General features: G+C 47.5%; 1 protein-coding gene across 2 annotated transcripts in view; it reads left to right on the top strand.

Annotated features, from left to right (window-relative positions):
• SLC24A3 (solute carrier family 24 member 3) overlaps window positions 1-15,887 on the top strand; it is a 394,577-nt gene that overhangs the window by 343,843 nt on the left and 34,847 nt on the right. For both annotated transcript variants that reach the window (XM_024753731.1, XM_024753730.1), the window contains exons 7-11: window positions 1,536-1,561; window positions 8,082-8,135; window positions 12,447-12,580; window positions 14,504-14,664; window positions 15,429-15,693. In XM_024753731.1, the coding sequence (XP_024609499.1) occupies window positions 1,536-1,561; window positions 8,082-8,135; window positions 12,447-12,580; window positions 14,504-14,664; window positions 15,429-15,693 (640 nt within the window). The remainder of the gene's footprint in view (window positions 1-1,535; window positions 1,562-8,081; window positions 8,136-12,446; window positions 12,581-14,503; window positions 14,665-15,428; window positions 15,694-15,887) is intronic.

The raw sequence follows: 15,887 nt of genomic DNA on the forward strand, positions 1-15,887 counted from the left end.
CCCAGAGAGGAACATTAAATTGGTGATCTAATCAACTCTTTACTCGTATCTTGTGCTCTCTTAAGTGGCTCTGGATTGATTGTTCCAGTCTGCTGCCCAAGACTGATATTGAATTAACTTCAATTAATAGAAAACATTTTCCAACTTAAATCACTGCTTCTGTTCCATGATTTCTTGGATTTTTTGAAAGCTAGCAATTATGTAACAGCGGCTGGGAATGCCTTCCTGGGAATGAATTCCATACCATCCAGCCTGGATTGTGGGGCGGTTCCCTTTACTTCTTTATTTCTCTTCCCACTCTGGTCTGACATTTTCATCCAAATGCCACCCTGTTGGATCCGATAATGACAGACGACAAAGCGGCAAAAACTGATGAAGCCAATGTCTTTGTCAGTGTCTTGTTGGGAAGAGTGAGTTACAGAGAAAAGGGTGGCTCCTTTCTCCTCATCCTTCTCTATGCTCCTTTGGGGCGATTGGAGGGAGGTCCTCTTGTGCGCCTTTTCAGCTGCACCTGCTGGTCTTTGAGGTTTTCTCTGTGTCTCTCACAACTGGTGGTCGCTGTCATCGCCGGGGACTGAAGCGATGTCCCGTCGTTAGCCGAGTTTACCACCTGGGTGCAGTAATCACCCTCTACACCCAGATGCTTCTCCCTGAGAGTCTCCAGGGGGCCCCTGAACGAAAGTTGCTCAGAGATGATGGCGCTCAAATCAGTCACGTCCTGTGAGTGTGGGAAGAAACAGCTTCCTACTTGAATGAAATAGAAGGGCATTCATTTGGTTTCAGCACCATACCATCTGGGCAAATAAGGGTGTCATGGAAAGAACACGAAGTTAGGAGCCAGGGCTGGGTTCTGGGACCAACTCTGCAGCTAATTGGATGACCCCAGGGAAATTACTCATGTTCTCTGCAGCTCCGTTTCCCGTATAAATCAAAGGGCCAGGATTATACCACTTTTTCCCCCAAAATGAGAAGTGATCTTAGATGCTATGTGGAGTAGGACTTAAACTCAGTCCTGTCGTGTGTTTTCTTCGGCTCCTAACTGATCAGGGAGGGTCTCTGTTTGGCCCTTTGCACTGCTTCTGACCCTCGCTAATCTCCATAGAAGCTCAGGTGATTTCATAAAAGCTCGAAGGTGCTGTACGATGTGCAGAGACATACAGACAGCCTCCAGGGGACCCGTAAGTGACTAATGTTTGCAAGCACCCACCAAGCTCCGCATCCCCTTCCAGATCTGAAATTCTACAAATAACGAGGTTGGGCATGCTTCCCTCTCACTCCATCCTCTGACAGAACTTGCAGGAAGGCTGGAATGGCCTGATGCCCGCCCGAGTCTGCCAACAAGACCTCCTTCCACGAACACTGACCAGAGACTAAACCAGCACAGAGGGGAGTTTGCCCACAGATGCTTCACACCCCAAACCGGCCCCAGCCCCAGTTCCCACCAGCCAGCCACAAGGGCGGATAACATGCAGTTATAAAGCATGTGTATGTGTGTGTGTCTGTCTAATCTTCTCTCCTTTTTATTTTTTTCACAGTTCATTTATGATGAACAAGTTTCCTGGTAAGTACCTCTTTTCCCCTTCCAATTTCCCATTGCTATGTGGTAGAGACAGTACAGTAAAGAACAAAGTCAGGGTCTAGGAAAGAAAGGGAAATGTCGGGGCAGCTTGGAACAACTAGCGTTTCTCAGGAACCCTCTGTCCATCTCAACAAAGAAATTAAATCAGCTTTCACGGAGCAGAGACCGTTTCCCTTGGGCTGGCCTGGTGGGCTTCCTTTGGGGACCCTGTTATCTTGCTGTCTTTATCCAGATTAGACAGTGTAAGGCAACTGTGCCTTTCCACAGTCAGTCATGGGCAAGGTCATGGTTAACATTTGATGAACCTTTTCCAGTTGTCCAGACCGCGTCAGCATATTCCGAACACCATGTATTCAGTATATCCCAGGAACCAGAGGTGAAGGCATGTCAGTGACCTTTAACCCATTAAAGTTCTGCCTAACATTCAAGAAAATCTTAGAGCTCTGAAAAATCAGTGATTTTTTTTTGATAGATTTTAAAAAATGCCCAAATTAAGTATACGGGAACATTTGCATTTGGGTCAATGTCCAAATCACCTTTTTTGAGATGGGTTCTGAGCATGTCAACTGTGTTTGAAATGGAAATAGAAATTGGGTGTGTCATGCATTCTTGTTACATTTTTCAAATATTTGATCTGTGGAAGTAGAGTGATGTGAAAATACACCTACTTCTTCTGAAAGAGCACCTCAGAAACAGGTAGTTGTGATGCTGTAGGTAAACGACTTTCGTGGTATTATTTAGAGCTAAGAATGAGCTAGAAAAAGAAGCACAAACAGCAAGGTCCTACTGTAGAGCACAGGGAACTCTATTCGATATCCTTTAGTAAACCATAATGGAAAAGAATATGAAAATAATAATAATAATAAATTATACCTTTAATTAGAAAAAGAATTACAGAGCCCAGCAGTCTTTGTTTTCAGCAAAATGAGTGCTAGCCCTTTGCTGGAGCGACATGTCTGTGTCCTAGGATGTCTCTGTGATTTTCAGAATTTGGGGCGGTGGGGAGCATATCACATGGACCATAAATGTTACACACTATCCAGGGTATTAAGATACTTTTGTCGCCTCTCTCTCCTCTGTCCAAGAGGGCAAGGGGGGAGACAACTGGAGGAACTTGCTCTAAGACGCATAGACCCTATACTGACCCATAAAAATAAGAAGGAAGTCTTCTTTGAATAACAGTGATCAGCAAGCTGAAAGGGATCAAGACTCCTGGGAGCAGCACAGGTCAGAAGTCAGAGGCCAGAGGTCAGGAAGAACCTCCTCGTGGGATCCACCTGGACCTGGTCGCCACGTGGAGTGGTGACATTTTCCCCTCATGTCCTTGGGGATTACGTGCAGCACAAGAAAACTTGCAGAAGCGTTCCCTTTCAAACTCACGGCATGGTTAGCACAACCAATGCTCTGCCTCAGCAAACAGTAGGTGCCTAAGTGTTGCTCGGTGTTCCTGCTCTTTGCTAACAATGCTGCCATAAGGAAAAGCAAGTTATGATCACAGTTGACCTCAGAAATTTTTCTGCTGCTTTTGTGCAGAAAACCTGAAAAAAGGAGACCCGCGGGTGGTTTACCGTCTGTCAGTCTTAGAAGGAGCCCTCTCTCCACATCTCCTTGGCTTTGCTCGTGAAAACCACGGCAGGAGGAAATGAAAGCAGGTTCATGACAAGCCCGTGTCAGTCCTTACCCTCAAGGTGTCCTTTAGGATATTTCAGATGGGAAGGAGCAAGAACTAGAGAGTCTGTATCCTCTCCTTTCCAAAGACTGACCCTCCTATGATGTCAGAGGAGAGAACCTGGGTTCCTAGGCTACTCCCCGAGCCTGTGTTGAAGGCCGGATTCTGAGGTCATCAGCCCCTCAGCCTGGGCACCCGGGCTCCCAGAGGAGGGAGGAGGTGGGAGGGCCACGGATACACGAGTCGCAAATTCCCAAGCTGGTTTTGGTCCAGCCTGGGGTGGGTTGGAATCATAACTCATGCACAGGTGAAACTGCGGGAAGAACTAGGGGAAGCTTTCACGGCACCGAATATCATTCTCAGACGGCCGACCTGTTATGTAATCATGGTTATTATGTGGATGGGGTGACGGAGACCGTTTTGCACGAGTGAGGCTGAGAAGTTAAAGTCTGCACCACTGACCTATCACTGCTTTGGGATTTCCAGCGATTTCAGCTCTTCACGTGACTGCAAAATATACTGAACTTTAAGATATTTTTTACTGTCCACATCTCTTAACTTTCTTACCCAGCCACCCATGAGTATTTATTTTGCTGAAAGAGTGAGTCTAGGAGCTGATTCCTCTGATTTCTGTCCTAAGAGACAGACTCTTCAATCTTGCAATTAAAGCACAGTAGTATTTCAATAATTCCTTAAACAGTGAATTTCTTTCCTTGTTGTAGGACATTCCAGCATGTTCTAGCAATGTCAAGGCAGGTAACCAATTCACCCCAAATCCTTGCAAGGAAACTAATGTCAGTTGTGCTTATTTTGAAACTAAAGTACTCTTTAGGAGGAAAGGAGCCTTGTCAAATACAAGTACACAAGGGGAAGGGATCCCCACCATGCTGGTTTAGATTCCTTTACCGTTCCTCAAGCAGCTTTCCACAGCAAGTCACATTCAGCCAAGAAGTGGCCATCAGAAGGCTTTTAGTAGCAGATAGTAGAAAAGCCAGCCACAGTGGATTACAGAAATAGTGGTTTATTTTTCTTACATATCAAGTACCCCAGAGGTAGGTAGTACAGTGGCTCTGCATTTCTCTTGACCTTTCCCTAATGACCCCAAGATGGCTGCTGTGGTTCCAGCCATCAAGTTTGGATTGAAGGCAAGAAGGAAGAAGAGGGGCTATGTCGTTTCATTGAATACCTTTCCACCTTATATCTCTTTGGTCACAACTGGGTCTGCTTTGACCAATAAGTGTCCAGGGGGGAATAGAATTACAACTTTAGACCAATCATTTATCCCACCCTCCTTGAGATCAAGGGTCCCCATTTACTGCCTCAACATAGTGGGGTTCCATTAGCAGGAAGAGGCAGGGGAATATCCGTCGGGTGCTTTTCCATCAGATACCTGCCCCAAAAGACATCTGACATAGATAGCATCAGAGAGCCACCTAGTAGGGTATGTGTTCACCCTGCCCAGCAAGACCCCCACTGTTGCCAGAAGGAATTCAGAATGTGTCTTCAGTGAGTCTGAAGGCCTGACAAGAAAACAAAAGGATGCAGGGTGCTGTTTTTGTCTCTTCTTTGAGCGAGTCGTGACTTTGGGGGAGAAAGGAGAGCCTGGGACGCGACCTGGACAGTGTCCATCTGCATGGTGTTGGAGACCGGCTTTCGTGGTTCTGGACCCTGGTTAGGAAGTGGAGATGTGCCCTCTGGGCGAGGGGTCGGGGGGTGACAGGGCATAGCCCTCCAACACGGAAAAGAACAATCTCTGGCAGGAGAATTCAGGGCCAGTGGTAGGTGGTTCAGCGTGGAAGTTTGTGGGAAGGGAAAAGCACACCCAGATCACACAAGCCCAGGTCCTTGGAGGACAGCGGCGGGCTGTGGCCGGGAGGGGCAGATGGGAAGAGCGTGTGACATCAGGGTCTGCAGTTGGAGTCGCTTCAAGTCCCAAACATTCCTGAGCACCTCCTGGCTGCCAGCCTCCGTTCCAGAACTGGACACAGAATGCAAAACCCAGTTCGGCCGTGGCCTTGGGGATGTCTGAGACGAGGGGGGAGCAGACACGTCATCACGGTGTCATTTGGAGATACTCATGGCCCCGGGGGCAGGCGGTTGGGGGGCGACACCAAAGAGCAGGAAGCCAAGACTTGATGCTCAAATACGGAATCAGGCCACAAAGCAGAGGGGCCTCAGAGAGCCTCACCTGACGAGGAGGAAGCACTGGGTGGGCCCTGAGTCTGGGTGCCAACAAGGCAAACCTGAAAGGCCAGCAGGAGAGGGAACCCGGCCACCACAGGCATCCCTGAAATGTGAAGGCAGAGATGCTTACTCACATATTGCAGTGGAAGGGCTTGCTTTGAGTAAAAAATCAAAAAGATACAAAGGAGTGAGAGAGTATAAATATACCTGTTCACCAAGTGCTGGATGTAATTCAGCCTCATGGGGATGTCTCTTTGACGTTGGCTTGTTTTCCAATGACCCCTCACCAAGTCTGTAAAAACGCGTCTAAGCAATCACATGACTTCCCTCCAGCTCTTGGGTATCTCTTCCTTCAGAATAAAGCTGGAATAAAAATTCGCTTTTCCCAGTTATGTTTATGCCACGTGTACATTGGTTTCAATGAGATAAGGACCATGCTCAGGCCCCTTGGAGGTGTCTTGCAACTGAAAATTGACATTTCGAGAAGTCTCACCTGTGCAGATGAGCTGAGCGCTGCTCTGTGCTGGGGAGGGCGGGGTGCCTGCTTGGGGGCGCTTTGTCAGGGAGGCCGATCTAAGGAGAAACCAGATCACTCAGGCGGGAATCAGATGTGAGGAGTGGTGTCCAATGACTGCTAGAAACAGGCATTAGATGTGAATAAGTAAATAAAGAAGATAATCCCAGACTGGTCAGAGGTTTAAAGAACACAGACAGAAAGTGAAGGAGGAGTAGGCAGGGAAGACTCCTTGGAGGAGGTGACGTTTAAGCTGATATTTGCAGGATGAAAGGGACCAGCGAAGGAGTGAAGGGAAAAGCATTCCTGGCAGAGGGGACGTTAAGTGCAAAGACTCTGGGGAGAAGGAAGGAGCTTGCCGTGTGCAAATGAAAGGAGGCCAGGTTGGGACACAAGAGGATTGGGGGAAGAAGGAAAAAGAACCGGGTTTTGCAGGGAGGGGCACCTTTGATTTTTTTCTCAAGTCTTTTGGGAAGCAATTGAAGAGTCTTAAGCAGAAGAATGACAGGATCCAGAAGCATTGAGGAAGGCAGTTCAGAGGCTGAAGTTAAGGTGGGGGAGGGAGGTAGCAGTGGAGCGGGCAGACACCCGCAATTCCAGAGATATTTTGGACACAGAGTCCCGACGGGCACGGGGGAGAGTAGAGAAGGGCTCCACCTCTATTTCCAGATGTGGGGCTTGACTGTGCTGTTCACTGACATGGCAAAGCCCTGGAGAACACGAAGCTGGGGCGTAGGAATTAGGAATTCTGTTCCGACCTGCATCTAGACGCCACGTGGAGAGGCTGTATTGACAAGTGGATCCTGAACCTGGAGCGGGGAGAAGTGTGGCGTGGACGTGCCTGTTGGTTTTCCAGAAATAGGACAAGAGGACATCACCTAGAGAGAACGTTAGAGGTCACACTGAAGCAGTAGAGGGGACACAAAGGGAGGGAGAAGAAATTAGGGGACAGGAGGAAAACCAGGAGTGTGGCCCTCAGAAGTCAGGAGAAGAGAGTGTCTTATAAAGAGGTGGGCAATCAACTTCAGATGCTGCAGAAACACTGAACAGGATGACAGAGGACCATCTCTGTGGTCGTGCATATCTGCAGGATCATTCTCAGCCAATGCACGGTAGCTCGTTATCCTGTGGACATACCATAGCTCACGTACCCAGTCCTTCATCTGATAACCGCCTTGCTTCTTTCCAACACTTCATTTTTATAAAACAGCACTGCAGTGAAAACCCTGTGTGTGCCTCCTCTTTACATTTGATCACATATTTCCCCAGGATCAGTTTCCAGACATGGAACTTGAAAAAGCGAAGGAAAGCCATAACCTAGAATTTCTTCATAGACCGTCCTCCAGGAACCTTTTCTTAAAGCCAAAATTACTCCCTCAATTAACTAATTAAATTCTACAGCTAAAGAGGAACCTAGAAATCAAGTTCCCTTGCTTTTTAACTGAAAGTTACTAAAACTAAAGAAAATAGAGGAAATATTCAAAGTATCAGAAGTTCAAGGTACATTCCAGAAGGTTTCATTATTTTTCTTTCTTGCTTGCTCTTGACCATTTTCCCACTCGTTCACGCTAATCCTTCCTGCTAGCACCTTCCCTGCCCAAGGTGTCTGTCTCTCTCCCCCTCTGTCCCTCCCTCCCCCTCTCCCCTCCCCTCCAACTATTCTTCCTTTCCCTCTCCATCTCCCTCTCTCTACACATGTCTTGCTCTGATGTACCTAACAATCCCTTGGTTGCCCTTATCAATTCCTCTAGTTTGCCCTTTGTAACTGTATCTGAATAGTTTCAGTGAATGATTAAGCTGTGGTCAGATTTATACACATAGCCCTATATTCAGCTACATTATAGAAGGCTTGCTGGGTTCAAAATACTCTTTGGGGTGAGCAAATAACAGAGAAGAGGGAGCATTTTCCTTTGAAGTAGGGGAGGAGGAGAAAGATCCTGAAAACCTGGATACAGCCTAGGAAATGTCTGCAGACCAGGAAATATGTGGAACTTGTTTGCACGTCTGCTTCATGCTTGCCGTGCTTGGCAGGTTGAGCTGCCGTTCGCATCACACACGTGTCTGAGAGGACCTGGAGTATGGCACATCTGTCTAGGGCGGCTTCTGTTAACTGACCATTCTTGGTTTGTCCACAGGTGGGAGTCTTTGGTCCTCGTGCTGATGTATCTCATCTACATTGTCATAATGAAGTAAGTAAAATACTTTCTTAGTTTCTCTCCCAAAACTCTTTCCTACACTCAGCATTATGTGATAATGTGGACAGAGGAACAGGGGACAGGGCGGGTACCTGTCATCAGAGGCTCACTTGGCTCCCTGGGCAACCTGCTAGGAATCAATGCAATCTCGACTTAGAGCAAAAGCATAGACCCTTCCAACCCAAATGTATGATAGAATCAAAGCTTCGTGGTTTGGTTTGAGAAATCTCTCAAACCCTTGCCCCTCTTCAGGACCTGGCAGCCTAGCTTTTGGCTGTTTTTTTGCTCACTTTCATAACAAGAGAGGAGGTAAAGCTCAATGTGTTATGTTTCCATATAGGTGGAGGGAAGATGGGGCCAGAGCTGGATAAGAGATAACTAAAACCATGGATCAAATATCTACAGACTTCCGTTATTCGTATTGCGTTAGTCAGCCATTGCCGCTTAACAAATGACCACAAAACTTAATGGCTTAAAACCACAAACGTGTATTATCTCATACAGTTGCTGAGAGTTAAGCATCCAGGAGCAATTGAACTGGAGGGTGCTAGCTCAGGTGCTCTCTTGGGATTAGAAGCAAGAGGTTGTCCAGGGCGGCTGTCATCCGTTTGGGGCTCCAAGACGGCCCACTCACGCTGCTAGTGAGTAGGTGCTGGTCGTTGGCTGGAGGCCCCAGTTCCTTAGCATGTGGGCTTCTCTTCAGGGCCACTCTACTGTCCCCACACCCGGGAGTTGGCTTCCAAAAGAGCAGGTGATTCAAGAGAGAGCAGGAAGGACCCAGCAACACCTTTTATGATCTGGTCTCACGAGTCACACACCATCACTACTGCCATGTTCTGTTTATTAGAAAAGAGTCACTCAGTCCAGTCGTCACTCAACGGGTCTACTTTGCCTTTTGAAGAGAGAAGTGTCACAGAATGTGTGGATGTATTTTAAAACCCCCACATTATGTGTGCTTGTTCCCCTTGGAGTCCGGACAGCTTAACCACCTGTATCAAGAGTTATGTCGCTGATGTTTCCCGTACTCTAATGTAAAATGTAAGCACCGTGGTTGGAACCTGCCAGTTCATCTTTTTGCTGAGTGCCATGGAGTTGAGGAGGTTGTCAGTGGTGCAGAGATATTCCGTGCTGCAGATTCCTGCCCCCCGGGAGCTGTTCCTTTCGCTCTGAGTTAGTCCATACTCTCCCCAGCCTATGTGACTGCAGGAGTGATCACCTTCTCTAGGGGGCAGGACAGCAGACCGCTCTCAGAAACTGCCCATTTGGACCCGTCAGGTAGCAGTCTGCAATTGACATGTCAACTTTTCCTTGCTGTTGAGGCCTGACAAAGATTAATTCTGGTGGCCGAGAGCCCGTTGGGAGAAATCGGCATGGCCACTGACAAACGTCACAGGAACAGTGAAGGTAGGAGCTGGCTTGACCGATGGCCAGGGTGGGCTGTAAGCCATTTGCTGCCATTCCACCCAATGTAGCACCCAGTTTCCACCTCAGGAGCTGTCCCACAGTCAGTGTGGACCCAGTAACTGGGTCGTGTGACTGGAAGAGGACCTTTCTACTGATAGAATAGAACCTTACCCAAACTTATCCTGGTGTGGAGTTACCGTGAGGTAGCAAACAAAGAGACCAGATACTTTCACCACAAACACCTTGCATTTAAGCATCCCAATACATCAGCCCCCATGAAAACCAGAGCTGGCCCAAAAGTTTTCCACAGTTTCTAGATTCCAAGGAAAAGCCTTTAAAGATGGAACGAGCCAACTTGTTCCTCTTTCTCTCAAAGAACAAAACGACTAGGGGATCGGTGCCACAGTCAGCAAGCCTCAACATTAGACGTCTTCTTTCAGCATTTTTTATTTCACCTTTTTTTTTTTTTTTTACATTTTGATGCTTTGAGACCCCAAAGAGTCAAGAGCTCTCATATTCCCTTTTGAAAAGGGAATCCGTCCATTATTCCAGAGAATTGACTGTCTGCTGTAAGCCCAACGTGGATCTAGGGTTTTAAATCTGAATTTAGATGAAAGCATGTCCCATACTGAATTCACCAGGGGCTACACGGAATAAGGAGGTCTTCAAAAAGTGTTTTTCATCTAAAAAGAAGGAAGATTGAGGAATTTTGCTAGCGTGCATTCTGTGACCACAGTACCCCCCTACTGAGCCATCGTAATGCCCGTGAGTTGCTGGCGGGGCACGTGGACATAAAGATAACACAGTGAACAATCTCCCTACCCCAAACCATGCCCTGTGTGGAAGCTAATGAGGTGTGTTTCTGCTGATGCCTCAGCTTTACCAACCTCCCAGCTGTTCAGACCAGCAGGATACAAATAGACCGGGGAAAGGCAACTACTGTGCTCGTGGAATTTTCTGCATAAATTCTAGTCCTAAGTTCTAAATTGAAATCTCTGCTCTTTAGCCATCCGGCTCCATAATCAGAGGCTTTAATCACTGGGTTTCATAAAATCTGATTTATAAAATTGCATGCTTCACAATAAAATAGCTTCAGGGTGCAAGCACAAAATTTAAAACATTCAATTAAAAATATAAAACATAGCAGCAGCCGTTAAAAACAGCATGAATTAGGACCATCAGCTGCCTCCTGGGTAGACGGCTTTGAAATAACTTGAAACATTCTGTCTGAAGGTCATAAAGCAATTCCAGTTTGGCCCAACAGGTAGAAACCTTACCGGAGCCTGAGGCACACCCGGCCTCAGCGAGGGTTGATTTCTGTACTGCTATGTCACTTCCCTGGGGTTTGGTCCCCAGATGAGGCAGTGTGGTCTGGTGGTTAAGATCAAGTGCTTCCTGTGCAGCCCCGGCCATGGGACCTGGGCCAGGTGATTTAGTCATTTTGAATCTCAGTTTCTGCTTCTAAAAACAGAATGAACAATGCTTCCTACCTGAAAGGGTGTTTGTAGGATGGAACACGATGGAAGAGTTAAGTAACTAACCAATATCTGCTTCCAAGACAGCGCTTATAATACTATGATACATAGTATCATTATCCTATTATCCAAATCCAAATAAATGTATAACACACAGTTGTTAAGTTTTAAAGCAAACACCCAGGCGAGTCAGTATTTCTGTGGGGAAAGTGGATTCTGAGTCAAGGTGCCAGAAACACTACGTCTCCCCTAGAGCCCCATCGGGAGGGGAGAGAAAGAAAGTGGGGAGGTCTTTCCGTTAAGAAGAATGTTGACCGTGCAAAGCAGTCGGCAGACTAGCATGACACACCCCGCGTGCTTGCCAGGAGCCCTACAACCATCAGCTAGCTTCCTCCACCCACACCCCCAGCAGTTTCCCTCTCCCCACGTGACCTGAAGCCCCAGACATCATGTCAGTTCACCTACCCAAACGTCAGTGCATGTCTCTTAAAGGACTCATTTTACACCTAACCACCATGATCACAACTAAAAGAATGCTAATTCTTTGATACGAGTAAGTATCCAGTCAGTGCTCAAATTGTCAATGGTCTCAGAAATATGTTTATAGTTTTATTTTCATCTCATAAATGTCATAAATATTTTAAAAACCAGTGAGTTTCCTAGGATTCCTCTATGGGAGTCTTCTAATACCAGCGATAAAGGGACCGGGACATTTACCTGCCAGAACATCCTAGGACCTTGACTAAGCTTCCTCCCTTCCAACACACATGGAAGAAGCACTGCACAATGTTTTGGTTCTTTTTCACTCAATCGTTCTGGAGAATCATAGCCCAGAATTTTTTCATAAAGCCAAGGGCGCAGCAGACCTAGAATTATGGCACAATAGTGACAGGCATTCGCAGGCTCCCAGGCTATGACCTCAGGAAACCAAAGGCAGACAGAGACCTCGACAGCCAGCCCGCCTGTACACGTGGACCGTGATGCAGAGCCCGGGGTAGCAGCAGAGACGGACGTGACGCCTTGACCTTCCTCCACCAAGCATGCCCCTGACAGCAAAGGCCCTGGGGACGTGGCCCAGAGGAGGGAGACCTTGCCCATCCCTCTGAGTCTCACGACAGCCCTTCCACGCACGCACAGACCCCGAGTAAGGGAACTCAATCCCAGAGGTCCCCCTGCTGACATGGAAGACCCTGCAGAGAAAGCAGTGTGTCCCTATGTATCTATGTGATGTTGGCTTTATTTTCACTTACCGTATATTCTCAGGTTGGGAAATGGGCAGGTTGTATATTCTGGGGGAAACAGGATGATAACATAATAACCTAATAACTTAAGGCACAGGGTCCCCCACAGGCCGTCCAGGCTCGGGGAGCCGGGGAGGGAGGTACGGCCGTGCTGATGGGCTCTTTCCACTTATGGCCGTGTCCAGATACAACGCCTGCATACATCAGTGTTTCGAGAGGAGGACCAAGGGTGCAGGAAACATGGTCAACGGCTTGGCCAACAACGCTGAAATCGACGACAGCAGCAACTGCGACGCCACCGTGGTGCTACTCAAGAGAGGTAACCCTGGGGGGCTGCGTCCCCCGCCAGGCCCCAGAGGGTGTGCCTGCCCCCAGGGAGGCCTCCCCACCTCCCTCGCTGCACCGGGCAGGGAGCAGGTTCATCCTGGTGATGGACAAACTCTGAAAGCCAGTGGAAGTTCTTGGACCAAACGTGCTGGGGGTGATATACGGAGAGTGGGGAGACGGTAAAGGAGAGGAGGCCATGGGTGTCAAGGTGCCGCCTCTGTCACATTCTAACTGAGTGACCGTGAAGCAAGTTACTTAACCTCTCTGAGCCTCAGTTTTCTCTTCTGCAAAATGAGGATAACTTTTGTCACAAGTTAAGGAGATAAAGTCTGCAGAATACTCCATTAATTATAGTTGTTATTAGCGTATTATTATATCCAAATTCACTTTCAGGCTACATTCCCTCAGTTTCCGAGCTGCAAAATGACAGAGGAAATTACCCTTTTTTCCCCCAAAGTGAGGCTTACATTCAATAGATACTTATTAAGTAGCTGACACACAAAGCGATAATACAGTACTCTCTAATCCTTTTCTTTCTTCGAGGAACATGGAAGATTATCATTTATGTTTGCCTAGAATGCGTTTCATTTTTCATTTAATTTCTTTTTAACTTTCCCCTCGAAATGTGTGGGTTTATTTCTTCGCAGTCCCATTTCGTTTGCTTTTCAGGCAAAACAAGAGAAATTAGAAAATCTGTAGGTTATTTTCAAATACATATCTAAGTTTGAAATCTGTGGGTACTTATCAGAATTTGAAAATCAATTATTTGATATACTTTTCTCACTAATTATATGCATGGTGAAAAAAAGACTTATGAGTATTCAGTGCCATCCCACATAAGGATTTCATTTAGTTTCTTCTCTTCAGGGTAGTTCATAACCATGAAAGGAATACTCTCAGGGAACCAAAGAGAGCTACCTATTTTGTTAGGCAGTGTTTCCAGAGATCATTTCATGGTTTAGTGGCCTGGAGAACAGGAGTGAGGCCTTGGCCAGGTACCCATGAGCTGTGTGCTCGCACTGCAGCATCCACAGAGAGGGGCTCGGGCCATGACGGAAGTTATTCTCAGGCCTGCCAGCAGATCCTGACGCAAGATTTGCCCTAAGCCCCCTCTGGACTCGAGCCCAGCTCCCCACCCCTAGCCCCCGGGCAGCCCTGTTCACAGTCTGGGCAGCAGCAACGTGGGCATCCCCCCACCGTGTCCTCCACCTGGACTAATGTCAATTCTGCAGCTTTTAACAGCTCAGAATGAGCACTGCTGACATTTGAAGGACATAAAGTGTTATTAAAGAATATTGGGGTATTTCCTATGCCCCAGATATGAGCGGCAGGAAAAGAATCCTTTGAGGACAGAGGGGGATTCTCTTATGTTATCACTCATTCTCACCATGTTCGTGAAGGACTCTTAAATTGTTTCAGGTCATTTCAAAGAGGTATCGATGAGCCCCGTGGAAAGCAGATTTTAACTCTTCTTCAAATTTTGATCATGACAACCCTTCCAGGATGGATGGATAGTTGGATGGATGGTTGGATGGATAGTTGGAAGGAAGGAGGAGGGAAGGGAGGAAGGAAGCGGTGGAGGGAGAGAGGAAGGAAGGATAGATGGGTAGGTGGGAGGATAGATGAATGGATGGATGGGTGGATGGATGGATGGTTGGATGGATGGTTGATAGGATGGTGGATGGATAGATGAATGGTCGGATGGGTAGATGAATGGATGGATGGATGATTGGATGGATGGATGGATGGGTAATTGGATGGATGAAAAGGGAGGGAAGAAAGGAGGGAGGGAAGGAAGATAGGAGAAAAGAAGAGAGAGAGCAGGAAAGAAAGGAATAGAAGGAAGGTGAATGAGTATCTCTTTCCTGCTCCTAGTATCAATGTTATTTTTATTTTATGTTTTTAATTTTCCCAGCCAATTTCCACCGCAAAGCGTCAGTGATCATGGTAGATGAGCTGCTGTCAGCCTACCCACACCAGCTTTCTTTCTCTGAGGCTGGTCTTCGAATCATGATCACCAGCCACTTTCCCCCCAAGACTCGACTCTCCATGGCCAGTCGCATGTTGATCAATGAGGTATCTGGGAAAGCACAGTCCATCTGCCAGGGACGGGGTGGGAAACTGGGAAGGGGAGAAGGTTTCCTGGTCTGAAGGTAGAAGCACCTACCTCAGTGTTTCGCACGATAATATCCCGCAGCCATTTCCCAACATCTTCGCTCTCTGGACCAGCCGTGCATCTTGGTCCCTGCTCTTCCCTCCACGTGTCCAGAGACGTGGTCCAGCTCCCAGTTATACAGAAAAACTCTCCTATCCCTTCTACCTACCTTCTTCTTTTTGTCTTCCATCTGAATAAAGCCCTCCCATGTGAATGCACAGAAGTAGTTGCTAAATCAAGGTTACCCTAGTTTAAAGTAATGCAGAGTCTCTGACCTGAATTTTCCTGGGCGTTCCTTTCTCCAGAACGGCAGCCTTATTGATACAGTAATCCAAACACATGTGTATGGCTTTCTCACATAGGGACTGAGGAATTCCTACAATCTGGAGGAGAAACGTTGACACCCCAGCACACAGGGAATCAAGAACGCTGATAGGAAAGCAGTGCCCATCTGAGACATGGGGATCCTCCTCTGAAGGGATTTGCAAGTTCCAGTGGGTCCGAAAGATTAATCCTTCCTCCCAGAGTTGGTTATTACTTTCAGGAGTCCCCTAGAACTTCTCTGCAGAGTCTCCTGGAAGCACCTCCTTGCCGGCTGACTGGGAAATATCCCAATAGCTGGCATTCTGGGTGTGAGGACTTGCAGCCCCTCTGGCCGTGTTAGAACGTGCCTTTCTTTTTCCAGAGACAAAGACTGATAAACAGCAGGGCTTATGCCAACGGGGAATCCGAGGTGGCCATCAAAATCCCGATTAAGCACACGGTGGAGAACGGGATGGGGCCCAGCAGCGCCCTGGACAGAGGTGTGAACGGGACGCGGGGGGACGACGTTGTTGCTGAGGCTGGCAACGAGACGGAGAATGAGAACGAGGACAACGAGAACGACGAAAACGAGGGCGAGGAGGACGAAGAGGACGAGGAAGGGCCGTACACGCCGTTCGACCCCCCCTGTAAGAGGTCCCGCGTATGGGCTGGGCTGGGCTGGGCTGTGGGGTCTGGAGCTATTTTGAGGCTGCTGAGTTGATGCCCTTGACTTGGGTGACCTTTCTGATTTTAAATTCAAGGAAATATCTCTGTATGATGTAGAAGTATTTATGTTCTTTTTTTTTTTTTTTTTTTTTTTTTTTTTGGGTAGGCGGGCCTC

Source organism: Neophocaena asiaeorientalis, unplaced genomic scaffold (assembly GCF_003031525.2).
Source record: "Neophocaena asiaeorientalis asiaeorientalis breed wild unplaced genomic scaffold, Neophocaena_asiaeorientalis_V1.1 scaffold302, whole genome shotgun sequence".
Taxonomy (NCBI): Eukaryota; Metazoa; Chordata; class Mammalia; order Artiodactyla; family Phocoenidae; genus Neophocaena; species Neophocaena asiaeorientalis.